The sequence below is a fragment of the Myxine glutinosa genome, chromosome 5, assembly GCF_964187855.1.
Source record: "Myxine glutinosa chromosome 5, kmMyxGlut1.1, whole genome shotgun sequence".
Taxonomy (NCBI): Eukaryota; Metazoa; Chordata; class Myxini; order Myxiniformes; family Myxinidae; genus Myxine; species Myxine glutinosa.
Window position 1 is genome coordinate 91,761,574 of NC_136265.1, and position 27,845 is coordinate 91,789,418.

Consider the following 27,845-nt stretch of genomic DNA (forward strand, 5'->3'; position numbering starts at 1 on the left):
TTTGGTGCTGTGGATTCTGGATGTGGAGGTGTTGTTGTTGTTGTTGTTGTTGTTGTTCGCACTGGCTGGGGGTGGGGGTATGTATGCATCCAGATGCAGTTGCTGCATGTGGATGTGTACGTGCCCCTGCTGGCCCACCTTAGCTGACCGTATCGAGGTTGAAGGGCCGAAACGGGATGATGCTGAGGACCTCGACTGAGGACCCGGTCAATGCGGCACACTTGTGACCAGGTGTGTTTTGAACTTATGTATATATATATATATAGATATATGTGTATATATATATATATATATATATATATATATATATATATATATATATATATAGATATATATATATATATATATATATATATACATATATATATATATACAGGTTCCAGCTGGGAGGTGTGACGATTTTCAGAAAACTCGTACAGTTATTTTTAGTCGAATTTCAATTTTTTTTTTTTTGAAGACTACATATATAATGCCATTTGATACACTAACAAAGACATTTTAAAAATGTAATTCATGTTTGAATTGGGTATAACAATGCAAGTGGGAGGTCTAGCGCATGCGTGATGGCTGTTGGTTACTCGTTGTTAGGCGCCATTTCAGTATCCATGGAGCTGTGGACGATTGAACATCGCGTCTTTGTTGTTCAGACGTTTATTCAAACGGGTAGTTCGGTGGTGCTTACACAGCGCAGATTTCGTACTCACTTCAATGTTGGTCGACATGGCGCCGTTCAATCTCGAAACACAATATTGAAGTGGGTAAAAAACTTCAGGACAACTGGATCTGTGAGGCCGGGAGCAGCTCGGGGAGGTGATCGAACCGTTAGGACCCCGGAAAACATCGAAAGGGTTCGACAAGCTGTGGAGGCCAGCCCTCGTCAGTCAGCGGTACGGCACGCTCGCGCTCTACGGATGTCAGACAGATAAGTGTTGCACTGCGCGAGTTATTACTGCCTGAATTGAGATGACCTCGCATTGACCTCCCTACAGTTTGGTTTCAGCAAGATGGGGCTACTTGCGATACCTCAAGAGAATCAATGGCCTTATTAAGAGAACATTTTCCAGGGCACCTCATTTCAATCTGTGGGGATGTGGAGTGGCCCCCTCGATCGCCCAATCTTTCACCCTGTGACTATTTTTTATGGGGTTACCTGAAAGCTAAGGTTTACATTGAAAAACCACGCACTCTTGAGACCCTTTCAGATGCCATCACCAGAGAAATTCGAGCTATTCCACTTGCCATGGTTGAAAGGTCTATGGACAACTTTTCCGCACGTCTGCAAGAATGCTTGGACAAGAACGGCCCCATTTAGATGTCATTTTTCAAACATGAATTACATTTTTAAAATGTCTTTGTTACAGTGTATTACATGGCATTATATATGTAGTCTTTAAAAAAAAAAAAATTTAAATTCGACTAAAAATAACTGTGTACGAGTTTTCTGAAAATCGTCACACCTCCCTGACGGACCCTGTATATATATATATATATATAATATATATATATATATATATATATATATATATATATATATATATATATATATATATATATATATATATATATTGTTGCGAATATGGAATTTGGCCTCCATATCCGCTTGTAAATATTCCCCTATTTCCCCAATACTCCCCAACTATCCCCAATCCCCCATTCCCTAGTCCCATTGTCTGTAAACAACACTCTGTAGAACCGACCTTCCCCTTTTTCCCCCATTAAATGTCGTGCCCAGGTCCACCGCACCACACGTAGACAACTTTCGGACATCTTGCTAGTTATTCTTAGTCTATGTCAGTTAAGGACTCGTTTCCATTAATTATGACTCTTCGTTGCACCAGAATGTGATTATATGGCACCAGTAGTGAGTTTAGGACCTTTCCCATACCTCCTCCCATCTTCTTCCCCAAACAACAACAATAACAACAACTACAACAACAATTACAACTACAACTACGACTACAACAACAGAGGGGCGGGGAGTGTGCGTCCTCACACCGGCTCGGTTACCCGCCATGACCATGCGCTCCACGGCGTTACCACGAAGGGGCTGGCTGTCAGCTCCTCGTCAGGGGCGGAGCCAGTAACCCCCCCACGCACCCAATGAGAAGCAACGTGCCGATTCCATCTGGGGCGGAGCTAACGAGCCGAGGGCGTGTCACTCCCCGCCGGATATACGCGGCCACGTACCGGACGTGACGTCAGATGCGCCCCGAGCTTGAGCCTTGAGAAGACAAGAGAGCCACCTCCGAGCACTGAGAGACCTCCTGCATCTTTTGGGCCGCGCTATCCTGTCCCTGAGCACAAGGTGCACCTTGTGCTGGCCATCAAATACCCGCTTTCCTTGCCATCAATCCCCGTGTGAGTCAGCCTTTTGTCCCGTTTATCTGTCGTCTGTTGGGGTTAATATAAGATTGTGTCTAAGTGCCTATCTTCCTTTGCTGTCCCTCTTGTAGTTGTAATCTAACCTTCCGCCTTAATATAACCTCCTCCGGAGGTCTTGAGAACTGAACCCTTGGAGTCGTGTCATTTAATCCCAGCCGTGTGTCTGTTCCTTCATTGATCTAGCGTAGTGCGATTAGTCAACGTTCGGGTATAATCGGGTAACTTGTGCAGACGTGGTCATACCAAAACTGCTCGGTAAAATAACATCTAAGCCACGTCTGTAACAATTTATACACAAGCCCCATTCCCTCCTTTAAGGCTTATCCCCCATTTATACACTCGTGCTGCACCCTGCGGCTAACGCTCCTGTGCCCCAATCTCTCATTGTGTATTCCCATGTATATTTTAAGGGTGGACAGATGAATGAGAGACTTTCCAGAAATTGTGCGTTTCTCCAGGCGTTCTCCATTTTCAATTTTCATGTGCATTTTATTTCAGGTGAGGTGACTCGTTAATTTTTTTTCCAGAAATTGTGCACATACATACATGCATACAAGCATTGTCCCGTTCGTTGTCATCTCCATTTGCGGGTTTTAGAAGGTGAGGAAGTTCTCTCAGTACTCAAAATCTCCCCCTCCTTTTTTGGTAAAGGATCGTTATTCAGGAACGTCCATTGTGAATTCTCATGTGCCTTTTAAGGCTGGATGACCGATTAAAAGATTTTCCACAATTTGTGCATTCATATGGGAGTTCTCCATTGTGATTTATCATGTGTATGTTAAGGGTGTCTGATCGATTAAAAGATTTCCCACAACTTGTGCATTTGTATGGATGTTCACTATTGTGAATTCTCACGTGTGTTTTAAGGTTGGTTGACTGATTAAAAGATTTTCCACAAACTTTGCATTTGTATGGGCGTTCCCCACTGTGAACTCTCATGTGTACTTTAAGGGTGTCTGATCGATTAAAAGATTTCCCACAACTTGTGCATTTGTATGGATGTTCACTATTGTGAATTCTCATGTGTGTTTTAAGGTTGGTTGACTGATTAAAAGATTTTCCACAAACTTTGCATTTGTATGGGTGTTCCCCACTGTGAACTCTCATGTGTATTTTAAAGTTGTCTGATCGTTTAAAAGATTTTCCACAACTTGTGCATTTGTATGGGCGTTCCCCACTGTGAATTATCATGTGTGATTTAAGGTTGGATGACTGATTAAAAGATTTTCCACAATTGCTGCATTTGTATGGATGTTCACTATTGTGAACTCTCATGTGCATTTTAAGGTTCTTTGATTGTTTGAAAGATTTTCCACAACTTGTGCATTTGTATGGGCATTCCCCACTGTGAATTATCATGTGTGATTTAAGGTTAGATGACTGATTAGAAGATTTTCCACAAATTGTGCATTTGTACGGGCGTTCCCCACTGTGAATTCTCATGTGTGTGTTCAAGGTGGCTGAGCGTGTGAAAATTTTTCCACAATTTGTGCATTTGTATTGATGTTCAGCTTTCTTTCTTTTGTGACCCTTATGAAAATTATTCTGTGCAAATATTTCCACATTCATTTTGTCTTGTTTGTAAAAAGTCCTCTTGTTTGTTTCATTTGGCGAGTCCTGCGGGTGTGCGTCTGCACTGTTCATAAAAGTTGGTGCAGTCTCCCGTGTAGATTCAGTGGATTCACCTGTAAATACAACATCACATGATCTGTAAAAAAAAAAAAATACGATTCACATGACAGACAAATGTACCCAAACATGTACATAGTATTTGTTACACTGCAGAAAAGTAAAATAAAATATTATCCATATAATATTCTCCGAAGGTGATTCTGTCTGTCTGTCTGTCTATCTGTCCGACTGTGAAACGTCTGTCCAGGGGAGTGGCTACACCCGGTCTGGGAGGGGCTTCAAAAACAAATATCCACCATTTTGTTTCCTCACATAGTTTTGAGGCCTCTTTTGTTCGGCCCGTGGTGTCTTGCTCTCCCTCACGGTTTTATTTCAACTCGAATGCGATATCTCATTTCATTTTTCACATTCCCTCACATGGTTTTAGACTCGGTTGAAGAAAAACGGGAAGGAGATTTGTTGAAAGTTAACGCACAGGCAGGAAATAGCCGAGATCCGCACGGCATATCATACACCGCCCAAATAACACAAACGAGAAATATTTGATGAAAGTTAACGTTTATAGAACAAAATGCATTTAAAATGAGAAGGCCTGTATAATGTAAACTAACTGTGGAATACAATATTTATTAATAACGTTTGGTTTTAATCTATTTTTATTTTGTAAAGACAAAAGTTTTCGATACATTCAAGTTTAAAAATGAAGTCACCCGTGACTGATGTGCATTTTAAGACTGAATCAACACGTCTATCATAAATTACTTCTTGAAGAAACAACTCAAGATTACAACTCAAAATGTACTTGAGGAAACAACTCAAGTACATTTTGATTACAACTCAAGCAAAGGAAACCAGGCAGTGCCTGTTTCGTTCGGAGCGATCACTGGTCAACAAAATTTTAAATGTTTTATGGTTGTAGTGTATTTTGAGGTGATTCTAACCAACATGGACCTGTAGATTTCGATTATGATCTCCAATTTTCACTAGCACATCCAGTTTTTGAGAACCAGTATACCATAGGAATATCAGCCACAGCCAAAATTCAGGTCAGATTACTCACTAATCAGGACTTTGTAACGAGACTATCTGAGCTGGAAAGCGTTGCTTGGGATAGCTTTGTGGCTCTTGCCAACAATTACTTTGGAAATTTTCGAGCACCAAATTATGAAGACCTTGTGGACAAGATGTTGAAGAGTTACCAGGCGCTCGGCACTCCAATGTCACTCAAGATACATTTCGTCCATTCTCATCTGGACTTCTTTCCACAAAATCTTGGCGATGTCAGTGATGGCGATATATGAATGAGAGACTTTCCACAAATTGTGCGTTTCTCCAGGCGTTCTCCATTTTCAATTGTCATGTGCATTATATTTAAGGTGAGGTGACTCGTTAAAATTTTTTTCCAGTAATTGTGCACATACATACATGCATGCAGGTGTTCTCCCGTTCGTTGTCATCTCCATTTGCGGATTTTAGAAGGTGAGGAAGTTCTCTCAGAATTCAAAATGTCCCCCTCCTTTTTCGGTAAAGGATCGTTATTCAGGAACGTCCATTGTGAATCATCATGTGCCTTTTAAGGTGAGATGACTGATTAAAAGAATTTCCACAAATTGTGCATTTGTATGGGCGTTCCCCATTATGAATTCTCATGTGTGGTTTAAGGCTGGATGGCCAATTCAAAGATTTTCGACAAATTAAGCATTTGTACGGGCATTCTCCATTGTGAATTCTCATGTGTAGTTTAAGGCTGGATGGCTCATTAAAAGATTTTCCACAATTTGTGCATTCATATGGGAGCTCTCCATCATGATTTATCATGTGTAATTGTCGGTGAGATGACCGATTAAAAGTTTTTCTACAACTTGTGCATTTGTATGGACGTTCACCACTGTGAATAGTCATGTGTGTTTTAAGGGTGGATGAATGATTAAAAGATTTTCCACAACTTGTGCATTTGTACGGGCGTTCTCCATTGTGAATTATCACGTGTGTTTTAAGGTTGCATGATCGATTAAAAGATTTTCCACAACTTGTGCATTTGTATGGGCATTCTCCATTGTGAATTCTCAGGTGTGTTTTAAGGTTGGATGATTGATTAAAATATTTTCCACAAACTTTGCATTTGTATGGGCGTTCCCCACTGTGAACTCTCATGTGTATTTTAAGGGTGTCTGATCGTTTGAAAGATTTTCCACAATTGCTGCATTTGTATGGATGTTCACTATTGTGAACTCTCATGTGCATTTTAAGGTTCTCTGATCGTTTGAAAGATTTTCCACAACTTGTGCATTTGTATGGGCATTCTCCATTGTGAATTATCATGTGTGATTTAAGGTTAGATGACTGATTAAAAGATTTTCCACAAATTGTGCATTTGTACGGGCGTTCCCCACTGTGAATTCTCATGTGTGTGTTCAAGGTGGCTGAGCGTCTGAAATTTTTTCCACAATTTGTGCATTTACATTGATGTTCAGCTTTCTTTATTTGGTGACCCTTATGAAAATTATTCTGTGCAAACATTTCCACATTCATTTTGTCTTGTTTGTAAAAAGTCCTCTTGTTTGTTTCATTTGGCGAGTCCTGCGGGTGTGCGTCTGCACCGTTCATTAAAGTTGGTGCAGTCTCCCGTGTATATTCAGTGGATTCACCTGTAAATACAACATCACATGATCTTTAAAAAAAAAAAAAAGATTCACATGATAGACAAATGTACCCAAACATGTACATAGTATTTGTTACACTGCAGAAAAGTAAAATAAAATATGATCCATATAATATTCTCCGTAGGTGATTCTGTCCGTCTGTCTGTCTGTCTGTCTGTCTGTCTGTCTGTGAAACGTCTGTCCGGGGGAGTGGCTGCACCGGGTCTGGGAGGGGCTTCGAAAACAAATATCCACCATATTGTTTCCTCGCATAGTTTTGAGGCCTCTTTTGTTCGGCCCATGGTGTCTTGCTCTCCCTCACGGTTTTATTTGAACTCGAATTCGATATCTCATTTCATTTTTCACATTCCCTCACATGCTTTTAGACTCGGTTGAAGAAAAACGGGAAGGAGATTTGTTGAAAGTTAACGCACAGGCAGGAAATAGCCGAAATCCGCACGGTATATCATACACCGCTCAAATAACACAGACGAGAAATATTAGATGAAAGTTAACGTTTATAGAACAAAATGCATTTTAAATGAGAAGTCCTGTATAATGTAAACTAACTATGGAATACAATATTTATTAATAACGTTTGGTTTTAATCTATTTTTACTTTGGAAAGAGAACAGTTTTCGATACATTCAAGTTTAAAAATGAAGTCACCCGTGACTGATGTGCATTTTAAGACTGAATCAACACGTCTTCGATCATAAATTACTTCTTGAAGAAACAACTCAAGATTACAACTCAAAATGTACTTGAGGAAACAACAAGTACATTTTGATTACAACTCAAGCAAAGGAAACCAGGCAGTGCCTGTTTCGTACAGAGCGATTTATACACCGCCTCAAGAAGATGCATTTCATTTCTAGAAGAAATAAAATCGTGAAATGTTTTAAAAAAATTTGGGGGGTTTTCGCATGAGTTTTCAAGGCTGAATCAATCCTCTTCACATCCAGGTTTAATAAACAAACTCCATTTCACGTGTGCATGGACATGCCATTCACAGATGTGAAATGCATAAATAAACACAGACTGGAAATAATCTGGTCCGGTAATTACGATTAGAATCGCCGCGGAAGTGGCCGATGCCATTCATCATGATCCCGTGCTTTCACATGTTGTGAACGTTGTTTTGTCATGTTGTTGGTGCGACTTGCTCTCGACGTCAGAACATGCTCCATATGTGTCACGTGTATCCGGCCTGTCTTTAGCTCAAAGTTTACGTAATGTGGGGCATGTGGGTGGTCATCCCCCCCCCAACCGCCCCCCCCCCCCCGAGTGTGTGTGACCCACTCTCCCCCGTGTGTGTGTGACCCACTAACCCCCGTGTGTGTGTGACCCACTCTCCCCCGTGTGTGTGTGACCCACTCCGCCCCGTGTGTGTGTGACCCACTCCCCCCCCCCCCCCCGTGTGTGTGTGACCCACTCCCCCCGTGTGTGTGTGTGACCCACTCCCCTCCCCCCCCCATCCGTGTGTGTGACCCACTCCACTTCCCCCCCCCCCCCCCTCCGTGTGTGTGACCCACTCTCCCCCGTGTGTGTGTGTGACCCACTCTCCCCGTGTGTGTGTGTGACCCACTCTCCCCCGTGTGTGTGTGTGACCCACTCTCCCCCGTGTGTGTGTGTGACCCACTCTCCCCCGTGTGTGTGTGTGACCCACTCTCCCCCGTGTGTGTGTGTGACCCACTCTCCCCCGTGTGTGTGTGTGACCCACTCTCCCCCGTGTGTGTGTGTGACCCACTCTCCCCCGTGTGTGTGTGTGACCCACTCTCCCCCGTGTGTGTGTGTGACCCACTCTCCCCCGTGTGTGTGTGACCCACTACCCCCCCCCGTGTTTGTGTGCGACCCACTCTCCCCCGTGTGTGTGTGACCCACTCCCCCCCTGTGTTTGTGTGACCCACTCCCCCCCCTGTGTTTGTGTGACCCACTCCCCCCCCCTGTGTTTGTGTGACCCACTCCCCCACCGTGTGTGTGACCCACTCCCCCCCGTGTTTGCATGACCCACTCCCCCCCCCCCAATGTGTGTGACCCACTTCCCCCCCTCCCCCGTGTGTGTGTGACCCACTCCCCCACTACCCAGTGTTTGTGTGACCCACTCCCCCCCCTGTGTTTGTGTGACCCACTCCCCCCCCCCAATGTGTGTGACCCACTTCCCCCCCTCCCCCGTGTGTGTGTGACCCACTCCCCCACTACCCAGTGTTTGTGTGACCCACTCCCCCCCCTGTGTTTGTGTGACCCACTCCCCCCCCCTGTGTTTGTGTGACCCACTTCCCCCCGTGTGTGTGTGACCCACTTCCCCCCCCTCCCCCGTGTGTGTGTGACCCACTTCCCCCCCTCCCCCGTGTGTGTGTGACCCACTCCACCCCCCCCATGTGTGTGTGTGACCCCTCTCTCCAGTGTTTGTGTAACCCCCCCCCCCCAATGTGTGTGACCCACTTCCCCCCCTCCCCCGTGTGTGTGTGACCCACTCCCCCACTACCCAGTGTTTGTGTGACCCACTTCCCCCCCTCCCCCGTGTGTGTGTGACCCACTCCACCCCCCCCCCCATGTGTGTGTGTGACCCCTCTCTCCAGTGTTTGTGTGACCCCTCTCTCCAGTGTTTGTGTGACCCCTCTCTCCAGTGTTTGTGTGACCCCTCTCCCCATGTGTGTGTGACCCCTCTCCCCGTGTGTGTGTGTGACCCCTCTCCCCGTGTGTGTGTGTGACCCCTCTCCCCGTGTGTGTGTGTGACCCCTCTCCCCGTGTGTGTGTGTGACCCCTCTCCCCGTGTGTGTGTGTGACCCCTCTCCCCGTGTGTGTGTGTGACCCCTCTCCCCGTGTGTGTGTGTGACCCCTCTCCCCGTGTGTGTGTGTGACCCCTCTCCCCGTGTGTGTGTGTGACCCCTCTCCCCGTGTGTGTGTGTGACCCCTCTCCCCGTGTGTGTGTGTGACCCCTCTCCCCGTGTGTGTGTGTGACCCCTCTCCCCGTGTGTGTGTGACCCCTCTCCCCGCGTGTGTGTGTGACCCCTCTCCCCGCGTGTGTGTGTGTGTGACCCCTCTCCCCGCGTGTGTGTGTGTGTGACCCCTCTCCCCGTGTGTGTGTGTGTGACCCCTCTCCCCGTGTGTGTGTGTGACCCCTCTCCCCGTGTGTGTGTGACCCCTCTCCCCGTGTGTGTGTGTGACCCCTCTCCCCGTGTGTGTGTGTGACCCCTCCGCATGTGTGTGTGTGACCCCTCTCCCCGCGTGTGTGTGTGTGTGACCCCTCTCCCCGCGTGTGTGTGTGTGTGACCCCTCTCCCCGCGTGTGTGTGTGTGTGACCCCTCTCCCCGCGTGTGTGTGTGTGTGTGACCCCTCTCCCCGTGTGTGTGTGACCCCTCTCCCCGTGTGTGTGTGACCCCTCTCCCCGTGTGTGTGTGACCCCTCTCCCCGTGTGTGTGTGACCCCTCTCCCCGTGTGTGTGGGTGACCCCTCTCCCCGTGTGTGCGTGACCCCTCTCCCCGTGTGTGCGTGACGCGCTCTCCCCCGTGTGTGCGTGACGCGCTCTCCCCCGTGTGTGCGTGACGCGCTCTCCCCCGTGTGTGCGTGACGCGCTCTCCCCCGTGTGTGCGTGACGCGCTCTCCCCCGTGTGTGCGTGACGCGCTCTCCCCCGTGTGTGCGTGACGCGCTCTCCCCCTGTGTGCGTGGCCCGCTCTCCCCCGTGTGTGCGTGGCCCGCTCTCCCCCGTGTGTGCGTGGCGCGCTCTCCCCCGTGTGTGCGTGGCGCGCTCTCCCCCGTGTGTGCGTGGCGCGCTCTCCCCCGTGTGTGCGTGGCGCGCTCTCCCCCGTGTGTGCGTGGCGCGCTCTCCCCCGTGTGTGCGTGGCGCGCTCTCCCCCGTGTGTGCGTGGCGCGCTCTCCCCCGTGTGTGCGTGGCGCGCTCTCCCCCGTGTGTGCGTGGCGCGCTCTCCCCCGTGTGTGCGTGGCGCGCTCTCCCCCGTGTGTGCGTGGCGCGCTCTCCCCCGTGTGTGCGTGGCGCGCTCTCCCCCGTGTGTGCGTGGCGCGCTCTCCCCCGTGTGTGCGTGGCGCGCTCTCCCCCGTGTGTGCGTGGCGCGCTCTCCCCCGTGTGTGCGTGACGCGCTCTCCCCCGTGTGTGCGTGACGCGCTCTCCCCCGTGTGTGCGTGACGCGCTCTCCCCCGTGTGTGCGTGACGCGCTCTCCCCCGTGTGTGCGTGACGCGCTCTCCCCCGTGTGTGCGTGACGCGCTCTCCCCCGTGTGTGCGTGACGCGCTCTCCCCCGTGTGTGCGTGACGCGCTCTCCCCCGTGTGTGCGTGACGCGCTCTCCCCAGTGTGTGCGTGACGCGCTCTCCCCCGTGTGTGCGTGACGCGCTCTCCCCCGTGTGTGCGTGACGCGCTTTCCCCCGTGTGTGCGTGACGCGCTCTCCCCCGTGTGTGCGTGACGCGCTCTCCCCCGTGTGTGCGTGACGCGCTCTCCCCCGTGTGTGCGTGACGCGCTCCCCCCCCGAGTGTGCGTGACGCGCTCCCCCCCGTGTGTGCGTGACGCGCTCCCCCCCGAGTGTGCGTGACGCGCTCCCCCCCGTGTGTGCGTGACGCGCTCCCCCCCGTGTGTGCGTGACGCGCTCCCCCCCGTGTGTGCGTGACGCGCCCCCCCCCCGTGTGTGCGTGACGCGCTCTCCCCCGTGTGTGCGTGACGCGCTCTCCCCCGTGTGTGCGTGACGCGCTCTCCCCCGTGTGTGCGTGACGCGCTCTCCCCCGTGTGTGCGTGACGCGCTCTCCCCCGTGTGTGCGTGACGCGCTCTCCCCCGTGTGTGCGTGACGCACTCTCCCCCGTGTGTGCGTGACGCACTCTCCCCCGTGTGTGCGTGACGCACTCTCCCCCGTGTGTGCGTGACGCACTCTCCCCCGTGTGTGCGTGACGCACTCTCCCCCGTGTGTGCGTGACGCACTCTCCCCCGTGTGTGCGTGACGCACTCTCCCCCGTGTGTGCGTGACGCACTCTCCCCCGTGTGTGCGTGACGCACTCTCCCCCGTGTGTGCGTGACGCACTCTCCCCCTTGTGTGCGTGACGCACTCTCCCCCGTGTGTGCGTGACGCACTCTCCCCCGTGTGTGCGTGACGCACTCTCCCCCGTGTGTGCGTGACGCACTCTCCCCCGTGTGTGCGTGACGCACTCTCCCCCGTGTGTGCGTGACGCACTCTCCCCCGTGTGTGCGTGACACACTCCCCCCCGTGTGTGCGTGACGCACTCTCCCCCGTGTGTGCGTGACGCACTCTCCCGTGTGTGCGTGACGCACTCTCTCCCGTGTGTGCGTGACGCACTCTCTCCCGTGTGTGCGTGACGCACTCTCTCCCGTGTGTGCGTGACGCACTCTCCCCCGTGCGTGACCCACACTGCCATGTGTGTGACCCACTCCCTGGTGCAGTGTGCGTGATGTGGGAGGGATGGGGGCGGGGAGGGAGAGGATTTGAGCTCTTGAAGTCACATTTTACATGAGATGTAATTACACATTTCAAACTGTATTTCCCATGTGCACACATGTGTACACATTCACATGTTATCAGAAGTAAATAAGTGGTGTAAATTACATCATTTGTAGATCTGATAAATTGGCAGTAACCATTTTGTAAAACTGAATGTGCAGCATCTAAATGAAGATGTCCAAATGTCACACAAGTCCATGCCCGTGGGATTCCCACGGGTGCCCCCACTAGTTGTTGTATATTGTCGTGTCACCGGTGATTAAGATCACGGGAGGCAGATAGCCAAACGTTGCTTTACTCGGAGGCATATTTCGAACTTGGCGGGATGATCTTTCAAGCGCAGGAGAGGCCCGAAGCTTTACCTGATCGGATGGCCGAGACTGGGTTAATCCGAACCGACAGAACAAAGAAACAAAACAAGACACACAAAAGTAAGATGCAACAAAAAATTAATTTAATGAAAATAATGCAAAGACAATAAAAATGTTGAGGTAAAACTAATAGTGATAGACTAAGGTGAAGGACCCTCCATACGGACTCAATACGGAAACGAACTCATACGGAAACTCGTGTTTCTTGATTTCTGTTACGTGCTCCTCCCCAAACCCAGGTCACGGTGTACCTCCGAGCCTCGAGAGGAGTCACGGCAGAAAGATGTGTTATTCTGTGTGTCAAAGATCAATGGTGAAACCACACCAATTGTTCCCAACAAACAAGTATTGTATTAAGGTCACACAAGAATAACAGCAATAACAATAGTAATCAATTGTACAACCAATATATCATTCCTATGATGGTACCATCAGTTTCGTACAATATAACTCACTGTACTCCAAGTGAGCGAAAAGAACATTCCCAATGTCTCTATCCCGGCATCAAGCCAAAGTTGCTCCACTCTCCAGTGATCGTCAGAACGATGTCTTATCGAGACCAGAATCCCGTTCGGTTGACAGTCACACTGCCAAAGATGGGCAAAGGTGCCCTCAAGAGGCGACTGGGAAATCACACCTTCGGGTATGGACGTTCAACGGCTCCCAATCGGCGAATCGCAAATTCCCACTCAAAATCCACGTTACACACACACACCAGGTTAACGCCTGGATGTGGTGAAATGGTTGAAGCGAGGTGAAGAGCCAAGAGCGATGCGAAAACCGGCGCGAGGCAAAACGGCCCATACTCGAGACGCAACGGCACTCCAACGATTCTCTTCGGAATCAACCGCAAAACCTGTCATGCAGGTTTATCTGTCACAACGATAACAACTCTGTCGCAGGAATCCCTTTCCCAGGAAACCCAAAGTTCACTTGTGACCCCCGTTCGCCAGCGTTTGCTCAAGACCTCAAAGCAGCTTGGCTTCTTCTCCACCTTACTCGCTCTGCCTCTTCTTCTCTTCTTCTTCCTCTTCTTTTGCGTCTGGTTCCCGATCCGGTTTCCGGTTTCTTTTTAAAACATTAATTTTTTTTACCTTTTGAAAACAGTTATCTCCAATTCACTTAAACGATAACAATAATAGTACATGGAACCAAAAATGTTTACAGTGGATGAGAACCACAACAACGGAAGTGACGAATCCGTAACACAGACACAGGGAAAGATAAAGAAAACAAGCGTTACGCCTAGGTCCCCCGTCGGTGATGTTAATGCGAGTGATGCAAGTTGACAAAGTGGAAGATGCAAGGCGACCATCTTGGATTTTGACGTGGCGGCCCATTTTTCAATAGCGTTCTTCCTTATGCCAAGATACACCCACACGCCAGATTAGAAGTTGGTACTTCGCTTATTTTTCAAGATATTCCGCTCACAAGGTTCAGACATACATGGCGGCGGCCATCTTGGATTATGACGTGGCGACCCAATTTTCAATAGGCTTCTTCCTTATACCTAGATACACCCACACACCAGATTAGAAGTTGGTACTTCGCTTATTTTTAAAGATATTCCGCTCACAAGGTTCAGACATACATGGCGGTGGCCATCTTGGATTTTGAAGTGGCGACCCAATTTTCAAAAGGATTCTTCCTTATGCCTAGATACACCCACACACCGGATTATAAGTTGGTACTTCGCTTATTTTTCAAGATATTAATCTCAAGTTTCAGACATACATGGCGGCGGCCATCTTGGATTTTGACGTGGCGACCCATTTTTCAATAGCGTTCTTCCTTATGCCAAGATACACCCACACACCAGATTAGAAGTTGTTACTTTGCCTATTTTTCAAGATATTCCACTCAATGTTCAGACATACATGGTGGCGGCCATCTTGGATTTTGACGTGGCGACCCAATTTTCAATAGGGTTCTTCCTTATACCTAGATACACCGGCACACCAGATTAGAAGTTGGTACTTCGCTTATTTTTCAAGATATTCCGCTCACAAGGTTCAGACATACATGGCGGCGGCCATCTTGGATTTCGATGTGGTGAACCAATTTTCAATAGGGTTCTTCCTTCTCCCGAGATACACCCACACACCAGATTAGAAGTTGGTACTTCGCTTATTTTTCAAGATATTCCACTCACAAGGTTCAGACATACATGGCATCAGACATACATGGCGGCGGCCATCTTGGATTTTGACGTGGGTTGCACCCACACACCAAATTCGAATGTGGTCCTTCGCGCCCGCACGCACGCCTGCACGGACGGACGGACACACGGACGGAGGGGAAAACCATAGTCCCCCTTTCGCTCCGCGGTGCGACGGGGGACATTAAAATGCGCTTATAATTGGCCGGCACTCAGCTTTGCATCCCCAAATAGCTGGTAGGGCTTGCTCGTCGTTGAACAAGCGTCACAGCGCGGGAAGCGCACAAGATGGTGCAAAATCACGCCCATAGCCAGCTGCCGGTGTGAGACAAGCAGGCAGTATCCTTCTTTGTTTCGCTCGCGACCTTCGTCTCCGAAGAACACCACCGTCAACCAACACCTCCTCCTCATGCTAAAACGCGAAAATTGTACACAACAGCTCCAGAAAAGCTCTCCTCGCAAGCGCACACGAGCCAGACGCCACCCCGAGCCTGAGACAGAAAGCGTCCGCTCGCCACGAAGCCAGGACCAGAAGAGGGCACGAGAAGGGGAAAACGCACCATTCCTTCTTCTCGCTGACATCACACTTGAACAAAGCCCCGCACCCACCACTCCAGTCCATGGCCATGACCAATCATTCCCTTCAGGGAGGGGCCTCACGGCCTTTCTTGACGCCCATCTAGAATGTTCTTGGGAGGGGTTCCCTTGCCGATCGCCAATGTTTGGGTTTCTGTCAGGCTTGTCGGTGTGGTTGTGACAACGTGCCGATTGCATGGCTGGCCGAGTGAAATATATAAGAACAAAGGGAAAAAATCAGAGGGACCAATTACACACTGGGGTTTATTAATCTTATGCCCTATAACTAATTAACACAAAAGCCACACCCCTTATGGCGACATACAAACACTCTTACCCACACAGTCAGCCTGCTTATGTACATCAAAATGGGCTTTCTACCCATCACACGGTCCATGCTAAACTATACATTCCTGTCTTTCCTAAGGCATTGTCGTGTTCCTCGGGATTAAAATCCTCCAAGGAAATGGATAGCCGAACGAGCTTTAACTCCAAGTCGTTCAATCCAGTGGCAGACCTTCTCTATACGTGCAGGAGCATAGTGGAGGGTAGCGAGGCTTACCTTCATGGGTCCCACTGGACGTCTGTGAACCTGCGATAATCAACTCAACCGACATGGATTTAAAATGTACAAATAAAAATGTTTAATAAAAATAAAGGCCAGCAAACAAGAAAGTGCACGATAAAATATTATGTCGGGAGGGTCGAGCAATATCTAGAGTCAGGTAGATCTGTATAGGTATCATGCTTCGTCTGTCGCGGTAAGGAATCTGCCCTGTAATAAGTTCTGTGTGTTTAGTCCGTTTTTTCGGGATAAGAGTATACCTGTGAACATACCAGGATGTTCGTGTGCTAGGTAGTTGTAGGGATTAAAGATAACAGCCCCTGTGTGTCGGACCTGGTGGTCATTCCTTTGTCCCTTATGGCAATGCACACCAACATAAACACTTATATCGGCCCTTAGTGCAACATTAAATAATCCCTTTCCCTTACCACAACGACTTTGGAAGACGGACAGGAAGTCAGATCAAGACACTGCCGATGATGGCTTCCGCCGGCCGCACGGCCTGGCAACATCGCGGGGCACGGGCTGTGATTGGTTGGAGCGGGAGGCACTCGACCAATGGAAGAAAGCCAGTGAGTGCGAAACCGCAGCCAATCAGGGGAGGAGAACGAAGACGCAGCTGGGAGGGAGGTGACTCATTGGAAGGAAGAGACTGGAAATTTTGATGGAGAGAGGACGGTTATAAAAAGGGCTCTCTTTGGCATGACATTTTAGAGCAGCTCTCTTTGGATTTCACAGTGTGCAGTCGCATTTGCTCCCCCTTGGTCTCTCTCCCCTTTTGCCGTTCTTCTTCGCTGGTCACTGGATGCTATACGGCATCTGTCGGTCCCTGCGCTTCTCTTCATCAGGCTGACGGTTCGCTCATGGTGCTTGGAGCGGTGCTCTGGAGCTTAGAGTGGTGCACGGACCTCGTGGGCGGTCGACGAGGAGCCTGGAGTGGGCGTTGGCTCGTGCCTTCGCGGTGCTGTGGTGCTGGAGCGAGGGACCTCGTGGTGTGCAGCGGAGCTTGGAGCCACGTGGGGACAAGATGACGGACAGTTAAGACGCACCACATTTTACATTACATAACAAAGTTTTTTATTTTAGTTATTAATTTTCCTTTGTGGCGTATTTGAAGTCTGGTGTGTGGGATCCCAATTTAGAAATTAGATTTATCGTCGCGTTTCCCTGTCCCGATCGAGCCTGGTGTTGGCTTAGCGGTTAGGGTGCCGGCTTGGGATCCTAGGATCCTGGGTTCGGATCCCGATCGATCGCTGAATTAACGCCAGGGGGGTTGACTCAGCCTGTCATCCTTCCGAGGTCGGCAAATTGAGTAACAGCTTGCTGGGATGAATGATCCCGGTGTGTGCCCCGATTTAGAATAGGTACACCGTATCCCTGCGCATCGTAAGAGGTGACCAAGGGTTGGCGTCAGGAAGGGCATCCGGCCAGAAAAACATTGCCTCAAACAGGGAACCATGATTGTCATGGGGCCCGCAAGGCTAACCCCCGCTCCAGCGGGGAAAATGGCCTTAAAACGATCATTCATTCATTCATTTCCCTGTCCCGATCCTTATTGTAAATAAACCCTTGTATTATTTTCCATTCCCTGCAAATCTTGTGTCCGTTTGAGTTAGTTAGCCTTCCCCAGGTACGTGCTTCAGCCGCTTCTTCCTCTTCACTTCTTCTTCCCACACGACATAAGCAAAATCCGTGTTTGATCGTCACCTCCAGTAAAGCCGTTTTGGTCCATCCGCGGTCCCTGGTATTAACTAGAGGGATCGCGCAACAATATTCCTAAATGAGGGATCCTCCATGCGGACTCCAATACAGACAAGGGGAAAAATAACTGAAAGTAACAAAATGTTGTGTGCATGTACTTGGTTCTGGTCCCCTTGTTCGTCCCAGATCATCACAGGCCCTCTGTCCTTGCGCAGGAAAACACAGGCCTCCGTGCACAGTTCGCTCCTCTAGCCACCAAGCGCAAAGCGAGCAGGCCGCGCCCGTCCACTCGCCGTCTGCTCCACACAGCACCCAGTCTACGCACAGCCAGCACTGAAGAGCCAAGGAGAGGACAACGCGGTCGCTCGAACCAATCAAAACCAGGGACCACGAGGCACAACCGCCCCGCCCGACGATCGTCAAAACCCTAAGCCAGGGATATATAATGCCGAATCCAATGTCCCTGGCGCAAGAGGAGTAGAGGTCCATGTCTTCTCGTTTGAATGTCCCAGGTGTAAGTGCTCTGTATATCCGGTCGTTCACTTTCAAGGTCCCAGCTCAAGCGAGGTGTAACTACGACTGTTCACTGCGAAATCCAGCCCGGAGAGAGAGGAAATGTGGAAAGAGAGGACAAAATGTCGGGACTCAATCTTTTTGTTCAAAAGCTCTGATGTCATCCGACGCCCCATGCGTGTCCGCTCCTATCAGCCGGTGCCATCTCATCGCTCTTCGTATCCTGACCAATCCCTGCTCTTCGGGTCTTGGCCTCAAGGACCTGCCGGCTTTTGTGATCACCAGGTCGGTGGTATCAGCGGTAATTGAATAATGTCCTGCTTCCGGTTGTTTTATTTAGTGTTTAAATGCACCATTGCTTGGCTTGGCTATGTGTGTGCGCTATGGGCGTGGCTTCACGGACATTTTGTGCGTCTGTGCTCACCAGGTCGATGTTATCCACGGTAGTGTTCAATGTCCTGTTTCCGATTGGTTTTTATTTGGTGTAGTTAATGCGCGATTTCTTACTATTTGTGTGTGCTGCCCGGTGTCATAAGGAACAGAGGGGAAATAACAGAGGCAATTACATACAGGGGATTAAATACCCTTAATCCCTAAATAATAAACACAACCCCACCCCTCTCATTAGGACAAAGATACACTTACGCGACATCCGGTCTAACGGATTTCCTACTTATGACACATGGGGGTTCTTCTTCTTCATCATGACATACGGAGCATGGTATACCATACAATTCTACCTAGATTAAGGTATTTCATTGCCTAACCCCCACAAACGTAACAGCATTTCTTCACCTACCTCCACAAACATAACAATATGTACAGTAATGTGCAAAGGTTTGTGTTTTTCCATGATAATCATACTGTTGTGGATATGACAATTATGTTTTTTTATTGTTGTAAAAATATCACCCTCCTTCCTCCATTTGTTGTGTATAAAGGTCAAAGGGCGTTCCCGTTAGTTATTCCATATACCACACGTAGCCAACCATAGATTTCCTCCTTGTTCAGTAGTTATCTCCTTATTATGTGTATTAGATTAAGGCTTTGTCTTCCATTAATTAATACTCCATTGCACCGAATTCAAATAAGGTAGATTCCCTTCCAATTCCCCTTTTGTCATCAATGGCCAACTGCATTGGGCAGTTTTCCGCGTGCGGTTTTCTGCATTCGCCGCTGCTGCTTTATGGTTTTCGCCGCAAAACCTCCATTACGCACGCGGTCAAGTTGGGAAAGAAAGGCGTGTCTCCACCTCGTCATCGGAGGGTGGGGCCAGGAGAGCCCCTACAACCAACCAAGCACGAGGGGTTTGGCTTGAGAGGGCGGAGGAAGAGCGATCGGGGAGGTTCGAAAGGGTTAGAGGGTGTGGCCGATATAACCCGCAGCGGGACGCCCCCCACCTCAGATGAGTCCTGGGAAAGCACGCGACGTCCCCACGGCGGCACGAAGAGACGATTGAAGAAAGAGGGAGAGAGACGTGAGGGGGTGCCTGTATTGCGGCAATAGGCCGAGACCCTCTAGGCCCTATTGCCGGTCGGTGAGACGCGAAGTGGAGCTGTGTTTGCCGGGTTTTCGCCTCGACCCCAAAGCGTGGATCGGAGCGCGCGCTTGGAACCGGACCTCGACGCCACCATCTACCTGGACCCTCCTCTGCCGTCCCAAACGATTCCTGTCCTTCCATCCTTTTGTGTACGTGAGTTTGTTTTGTGTGTTCTGTCCTGGGTTATAAGTAAGTCTGTATAAGCTAGAAATTGCACTGTGTCCTTCTGGTCCGTCCCTCTTTCTGTCTTTATTTTCGTATCCTTCCTTCTTCCTTGGTTTCTTTTGGTTGTAAATAGTAGTAATAAATCATATTCGTATTTCCTACCTTTTGTCTTCTTCTTCTTCTTCTTCTTCACATCCGTCGTCTTTGAGGTTTCCACATTGAATACCGGTGGCACGATTTGGCCAACGTTCAGGAATCGGGTCTAGTAATTGTTAATAGTTTGTGCCGCGGTTGCTAAAAACCGCTCGGCAATTAACATCTGTTCTCGGTACGAACGGGGCTGTGCCACCGGCCGTTCCGGAGGTCGCTGGGCAGCGTCAGGGACCACGTCGGTCAGTTATAGAAGAGGGGATTAATCCCCCCTCTAAGGGGAACTGAGGCCGACGTTGGGTTCCGCAACAATACTTTAGGGATCAGAGTTTTGCGTATGCACATGATCTATGACCAATTTGAATTGAAATATTGAATTTATGACATCACATGTCACATGGTTTGGCAGCCATATTGGTGTTAACCTAAAACCTTCAAAAAAACATCTTCGCCCAAAGCACCAAATCGATTGACTCAAAACTTTACGTGTGTCATTGACTCGGCATAGTGATTGAAAGTTGATCATGAAAACAACATTGGTCACATGGTGTAGCAGCAATATTGTATTGAAAGGAAAATATTGAATAATGATATCTTTGAAACCGCTTACACAATCCGATCAACCCTATCCTTATCCGATCAACACGAAACATCATAAAAACATGATACCCCACCCATACATATGCGGAGTGTACATTTTATTAAGGTAATATGTCATGTGGTTTGGCAGCCATATTAGCTTGAATGCCGATATATTTTTTTTAATCCCTTCTCCGAAACCGCTTCACCGATCGATGTGAAACCTGTCCTGTCTGGTGAAAATGCGATACTTTAAAACAGCTGAAGGAATTGTTACGGATTCGGCCCTTCCGTGGTGGTGGTTTTCATCCACGTGAAACATTTATGGTTAGGTATTATTATTCTTATTGGGGTTGGAAGGAAACGGCGATTATTGTTGTTTAAAGGAAATGGTTATCGTGGTTAAAAGGTTAAAAGCGCTCATGGTAAAAATGAGACAGGAAATCGGATTGTGCACCGGAAGAGGACGAGCGACAGAGAAGAGGGCGTGAGGAAGAAGTGGAAAGACGCGTTTGTTGAAGCTCCATAGAGCGTGGTCGAGCGTACATCGCGAGTGAACTTTGAGTCCTTGAAAGGAATCTCGGGCGATTGGTGTTATCGCTGGAGTCGTGAAAAAGCCTGCGAAGTCAGGTACAGGCGTGAGGTTCCGGAGAATCCTCGCCTGGAGGCTTTGGCTCGAGCAAGAGCCGGCCGCCATTTTGGACCCTCGCGCGTCGTTCACTGGAAAAGGTTTTTGCCGCGTCCGCTGGTCTCACCCTCCGGTGGTCTGCCCCTCCGGTGGTCTGCCGGGGCTGAGTGTGCACTAAAGCGGCGTCTGAAGATTGCACTGCGGTTTGCTGATTGAACGGTGCATGTGCACGTCTGGATCGCGTCTTTGGGAGTTCCCTTTCCACTGCCTGTTTGCTGTTGGTGTGGATCACGTGACAGTCCACGCTTTGCCTACACCTCCTTACTCGCCATCGCCCCTTCACCGCATCCCCGTTGAGTTATAGAGACATTGAGGGGTTTCTGTTCCATTCACTGGGAGCGCAGTGAGTTATGTGACTTAGTGGTGGTACCATCCTAGGATATATTGATTGTCACTATTTGCTATCAGTATTGGTAATGTTATTCCTGTGTGATTTTTAATATATTATTGGTTTGTTTATAACCATTGGTGTGGTTTCCTCATAATTTCGACACGGAATAACATATTTTTCTGCCATGGCTCCTCCCAGGGTTCGGAGGTATACCGAGCCCAGGAGGTCGGGGAGGAACAGGTAACAGAATTCAAATCAAACTTGTTTATTTTTAGAACAGTGAATGAGGGCATATACCCATGACATGCGGAGGCATATTGGCGACAGTCGCATTGCTCCAGGTTTTTCTCAACACCACAATTAATCATCAAACTGTTTGAATCAAAATGTTTTGACATTGACAGAAACCTTTATGGGGATGGTTCTTGAAGAAAGAAGCTTCAGCATCATTGGATTTGGGTCGATCCAGGTGAACATCAATGTCGTGTTCAGTTTTCACTTCCACTTTCACAAATAAATCTGGAAAAAGTAACTTTTATTAAATGCAGGCAGTCTTGTTACATGCAAAGCTGGTTCCACACTCTTAAAATAGCTAAATAAATACAAATATTGCATTAAAATCATTGATTTGAGGTCTTACTCGGAGAGAAAAAAAATCCCCACAGGAATAGAGTCGTGTCAAAGCATTGTGATAACAATGAAACAGAAAACCAAATACAACATTGGAGTCATCAGATGGAACCTGGAGAGGATTCGGGTTTCAGCCGCTACTCCACAACCCTCAAACCCATCCAGATGCAGCCAAGTGAACCTTTCAGAAAGATCTCTGCAAGAATTCACTTCTCCTTGGACAGATAGATGAAAAAAAGAGAGAAAGAAAGAACAAGCAAGAATTAGGATGAATAAGGAGAAATGTGAAAAAGTATAAAGAAATGTGAAAGGAACAAAGATCCCCAACTCCGAGCCCCAACTCCGAGCCCCAACTCCGAGCCCCAACTCCGAGCCCCAACTCCGAGCCCCAACTCCGAGCCCCAACTCCGAACCCCAACTCCGAGCCCCAACTCCGAGCCATAACTCCGAGCCATAACTCCTAGCCCGAGAAAGATGTTGGGAAGAACCCAGATAGATAGACTTCGGGATTTCTTCCTCAAGCAAAAATGCAACAGTTTCAAGCCACCAGAGGACCATCAGCGGCTCAGCTGATATGAGCTTGTAGCGTTGGGGTTTTCATACTTTTGCTACTTTTAATTGTCTGCAGCTGTGGACGAACCTGTGAAGGGCTTAAAACAGCAAAGGCCTCATCTTGTGTAGCTTTTCTTAGATGCTATATTCAGCTTTCTTTGATGAGAGGGTCGAAGTGTTGGCTACCTGTCTAGTCCGAGTCACAGCTGGGGATGATTGATGAGGCAAGAGCCCATTGGTCGATTCCTCCTGGGACAAATGAGAGAAGTTATTGGACTTTTAATAGATGTAAATTGTAACGGATTCAGACTCCCAAACAGGAGACATGAGAATATTACCTGCTGATAGTAATCACCTGTTACAGCAGGACAGTAAGTGGAGGCAAATACACACGCATGAATAATTCATCACAATGTTGTGGTTTTACGAATTTCACGGTGTGGCCATTTCAATGTGCACAGTTGACCGGATAAGGGAAATCTTCTTATGATGGAGGACGTTGTCGAGTGTGGCTTTGCCACTGTTACCAGTAAGCTGGTACTCATTTTGCCAACCTTGCAAGGATGACAGGCTGAGTCAACCCACCTGGTGTTATTTCAACAGCATGACAGGAGCTCGTAGCCCTCTACCATGACATCCCTCATTCTTCAGAGAGATATGCAGCAGCCTCTTCCCTCTCTTCAGATCTTGATAAAATCACAAGCAGATCAAACACTTGGAATACAGTATGTCATGAATTCTTTTCTTATCTCTCTCTATCTCTCCTCTCTGTTTCTGTTTCTGTTTCTGTTTCTGTTTCTCTTCTCTTCTCTTCTCTTCTCTTCTCTTTCTTTCTCTTTCTTTCTTTCTTTCTCTCTTTCTTTCTCTCTCTCTCTCTCTCTCTCTCTCTCTCTCTCTCTCTCTCTCTCTCTCTCTCTCTCTCTCTCTCTCTCTCTCTCAAGGATCACCTGGCAAACCCTCCAAACTCTTTTCTTAACAATCCCCATGAAGAAGTTCAGTCACTCAAACTTTTGGGTCTCATCATCAACTCTAATCTTTATTGGGGAAACCACATTTCTGAGTTGGCCTCCAGGGACATTTTGGCCTTCAAAGCCAGTGTGAGCATCCTCCATTGTGCAAAGTCCTTCCTTAGCACACTTTATCTGTTATCCACCAACAAGGACTTCATCAACATTAAAACTGCTCTCCCCTCTGGACTGGGCTCTCTTGCCTCACATCTTCCTCAGCTTGTCTCTGTGGAAATCAAGGCCTCAAGACAATTGGGATCTCCCACGATGAAGCTGAGTCTGCGGGCCCATGACGTTCACACCACAGACAGGTTGGTGGTGTCTCTTATTCTGCCTTCTTTCTGGTCTGCCCTTTTCATGCTTTGTCCTTCCCCTCCAGGTTTCTGCGGTAACACGTTCACCAGCAAACACCTTCTGGTGAAATTCTCAAAATCTAGAATCACTGCTCACCTCCACTGATCCATTCCTCTGTTTTACCACCTGTGGAAACACGTTCCACATTCTCTTCAATCTCATTCTTCCCTCCAGGTCTTCAAGACAGCTGCTTACCACCATCCCACATAATCCCCGATCCAACCATTATCTTTTCCACCACAAATTACTCCATTCCAAAGCATTCCCTTTTTCCAGGTCATTGTCATTTTCTCCCTCCCCCTCATCTCTTTTCATTTGTTCATTGGTTGTTGTTTGGTTTGTCACTTTTTTTTCTGTTTTATCTCCACTTTCCCCTTCCCCTTATTGTGTTTCATTCAAATTGTTTGCAGCTTGTTCACCTGCATGTGTCGTTCTCCCTTCTACGCTTCCCTTCATTTCACTATCACATTGACTCTATTGTTGTTTTCTCCACTCCATTTCATTCCCTTCCATGAGCCTGTATCATGGATATTAAAAAACTTGGCAATAAACAAACACAGATCCAATCAGAAGTCACGTTGATCACACAACTCACCATTCGGCTGGTCGCTTTGCTCCTCTTCCATGCCAAAGGAGTTCACATCCTCTATTTTTATCTGCAGGATCTCGGGAAATCCTTCCAGTTTCTCAACCTTCATTTCACACCCAAGCACAGCCGGCTGTTCCGATTTCAGCTGCACAGGATAGGAATCCTTCCAACAGCCAACTTGAGCATACATTGTCCGTGAACCTTGAGAGGGGCAACAAACATAACACTCTTCCTGATGCTTGCTCCACTCTGAGTGCCTTGATCTGATAAAGTACTGTTACGTTTGTGGGGGTAGGCAATGATTACCATAGAGCCAGGCAGAATTGTATAGGTACCATGCTCCGAATGTCATGTCGCCATCTTGATGTACATAAGTCAGGCCGTATGTCATGTAAGAGTGCATCTTTGTTCCCATCACGAGGGGTGGGGTAATGTTAATTAGTTAGGGATTAATGGTAAATCCCCTGTATGTAATGGCCTTTGTTATTAGTCCCGTACCGGTGCACACCGGAGCGGACTATACGTTTGCACTCCGTCCCTCCGTCTGTCAGTCCGTCACGCAAAGAACAGCTTTCTGGACTTTTTTTCCTAAACTCTTAATGCTAACGATTTCAAACTTGGTACATGGTTTCCTCATGATAAGTTACAGATCAAGTTCGAACTTCATGACGTTTCGATCATTTTTGACAAAGTTATGGCACTTTGAACTTTGGTAATTTCCCCAACAGTTTTCCGGACGACAGACTGCCAGTAGGGGACATGTATTGCAGCACAATACTCAGAATGCTTGTTTTTCCTCTGTTCCTTATGACAACAGCAGCACACACACAAAGCAGGCAATCGCGCATTTGTAACACTAAATAAAAAGCAACCGGAACTGGGACATTCAACTACCGCTGGTGCTGCTGTTGTCACATCGCAACACAAGCAGGCAGGTCTGGGAGGCCACGCCCCCAAAGAGCAGCGATTGGTCAGGACACCAAGAGCGATGAGATGGCAGTAGTTGATAGGAGTGGGGACGTAGACGTCATCGGATGGCGTCAGAGCCTTGAGTACAAAGGAGTTGGAGGGCCGACATTTTCTCTCTTGGCGCTATCTCCGAGCTGGCCTCGATAGCGAACGGTCACATATATGGTGCCCTCTTGAGCGAGGGACATTAATAGAGAACGGACACAATTTTATATCTCGCTCTGCTTCGGGATTTCACAACGAACGGTCAGAGTTCATTGCGCTCTTGCGCTAGGGACATTTGAGGTCTGGATGATCGCGAAGCGGGGCGGAAGCGGCTCGTGGACTCAGGTGCGCTTGGCCCATGGTTCCGTGTGGACTGGAGGCCGTGCTGAGTGAACTGGAGCGTTCCGGGCCTGTAGTGTTTTTCCCGCCAACCCAGGTGTTTTTCCCGCACACGAAATGCAGATCGAGACCTGCATTTTCCCATGAGCGAACTGTGCACGGAGGCCTGTGCTGTTCCCGCCAAGGACACGGGGGTTTTGACGATTCCCAAGGGGGTTCAGAAGATGATCAGAGCTGAGTGCCCACACACACACATTTATTTTCACCAGTTATTTTTCCCTTTGTGTGTATATGGGTCTACAGCGGAGAATATTGCGGAGAATACGTGGGGGAGCACTCCATTTAGGACATTAGTTTAATCGCGCGTTTTCTTCTTCGCTGGCATTATTTTTAGAAAACATTTTTATTGTACATTTTAATTCTGTGTCGGCTTAAATTGATAATCATTGCAGGTTCGAAGACGTCCGGTGGGACCCGTGAAGGTAAGCTCTTCGCCCTCCCCCACGTGCGTATTCTCCACTATATTTTGACTGAACGCCTCGGAGTGTTAAGCTCGATCAGCTATCCGTCCGAGACCGGTCTTTATTGGCCACAGACAGGACAGTACCTACATGTGAAATAACTCTGTACTTGAGAAATTATCCTCTCCCAAAATCAGTTACAGCACTTGAACTTTCACCAAACACAAACACACCAAGTGACACCCCCAAAAATAAAGTGTACATTGTGCAGATTCTTAAGACAATACTCTAATTGTATTACACTAGCGTGACTCAGCGCGCTGTGCACGCCTCACCACACGTCGTTTCGGAGGGATAGGCATATTTGACCATTTCAGTGTCTTTTGGGTCTTTTGTGTCTTCATGGTGTTTTGGGTCTTCAGGGCCATTTGGGTCTTCAGGGCCATTTGGGTCTTCAGGGCCATTTGGGTCTTCAGGGCCATTTGGATCTTCAGGGTCTTTTGGGTCCTCTGGGCCTTAAAGGGTGTTTTGGGTCTTTGGGGTGTTTTGGGTCTTTGGGGCCATTTGGGTCTTCAGGGCCATTTGGATCTTCAGGGTCTTTTGAATCCTCTGGGCCTTAAAGGGTATTTTGGGTCTTTGGGGTATTTTGGTTATTCGGGGTATGTAAGGATCTTTAAGGGCTTTGGTGGTTTAAAGGTGTTTTGGGTCTTCGGGTGTTTTGGGTCTTCGGGATGTTTTGGGCCTCCGGGCTCTTTTGGGTCTTCGGGGTGTTTTGGGTCTTCGGGGTGTTTCGGGTCTTCGGGGTGTTTTGGGTCTTTGGGATGTTTTGGGTCTTTGGGATGTTTTGGGTCTTCGGGGTGTTTTGTGTCTTCAGGGTCTTTTGGGTTTTTGAGTATTCAGGGTATTTTTGAGCCTCAGGGCCTTGAAGGGTATTTTGGGTCTTTGGAGTGTTTTGGGTCTTCGGGGTCTTCAGGGTATTTTGGGTCTTCGTGGTCTGAAGGGTCTTGGGGGAATTAAAGGGTTGTCAAAGGTCTGAGGGGTCTCAGCAGTCTCAGCGCAATTAAGAGGGTTAATTAAGAGGGTGTTAATGTTATTTGAAGAAGAAGAAGACGTTTACGTCGCATGAAGACATAATGACATAACGACATAACTATATACGTTTGCTCTATTATAATTAAAAAAATATCGATGTGAATGTTGATTTAGCCAAATATAAAACTATGTAAAATGAGAACAATGCGATTGTGTCACCAATATGCCTCCGCATTGTCCCACAACGTGTATATGCCCTCGTTCACTGTCCTAAAAATAAACAAGTTTGATTGAAATCCCTTCAGCTGTTTTCACATATCACATTTTCACCAGCCATGACAGGTTTCATCGATTGGTGAAGCACTTTCAGAGAAGGGAATTTTTTTAATATTGGCTTTCAGGCTAATATGGCTGCCATACCACGTGACATATCACCTTAAAAAATTGTACACTCTGCATATACATGGGT

At 48.1% G+C, this 27,845-nt stretch overlaps 2 protein-coding genes across 2 annotated transcripts in view; both read right to left on the reverse strand.

Moving 5' to 3' along the window:
• Positions 1-2,857: 2,857 nt before the first annotated feature.
• LOC144892339 (uncharacterized) lies at positions 2,858-3,946 on the reverse strand. Its single transcript, XM_078778380.1, has one exon. The coding sequence runs from the start codon at positions 3,823-3,825 to the stop codon at positions 3,043-3,045; it is 783 nt and encodes a 260-aa protein (XP_078634506.1). The 5' UTR covers positions 3,826-3,946; the 3' UTR covers positions 2,858-3,042.
• Positions 3,947-4,555: 609 nt separating this feature from the next.
• The window catches only part of LOC137427358 (uncharacterized), a 153,846-nt gene continuing 130,556 nt past the window's right edge, over positions 4,556-27,845 (reverse strand). Inside the window, exons 8-10 of the mRNA XM_068116795.2 lie at positions 24,597-24,791; positions 21,867-21,977; positions 4,556-6,662 (exon numbers count right to left, since the gene is read on the reverse strand). Of these exons, the coding sequence (XP_067972896.2) occupies positions 5,554-6,662; positions 21,867-21,977; positions 24,597-24,791 (1,415 nt within the window). The 3' untranslated portion in view covers positions 4,556-5,553. The remainder of the gene's footprint in view (positions 6,663-21,866; positions 21,978-24,596; positions 24,792-27,845) is intronic.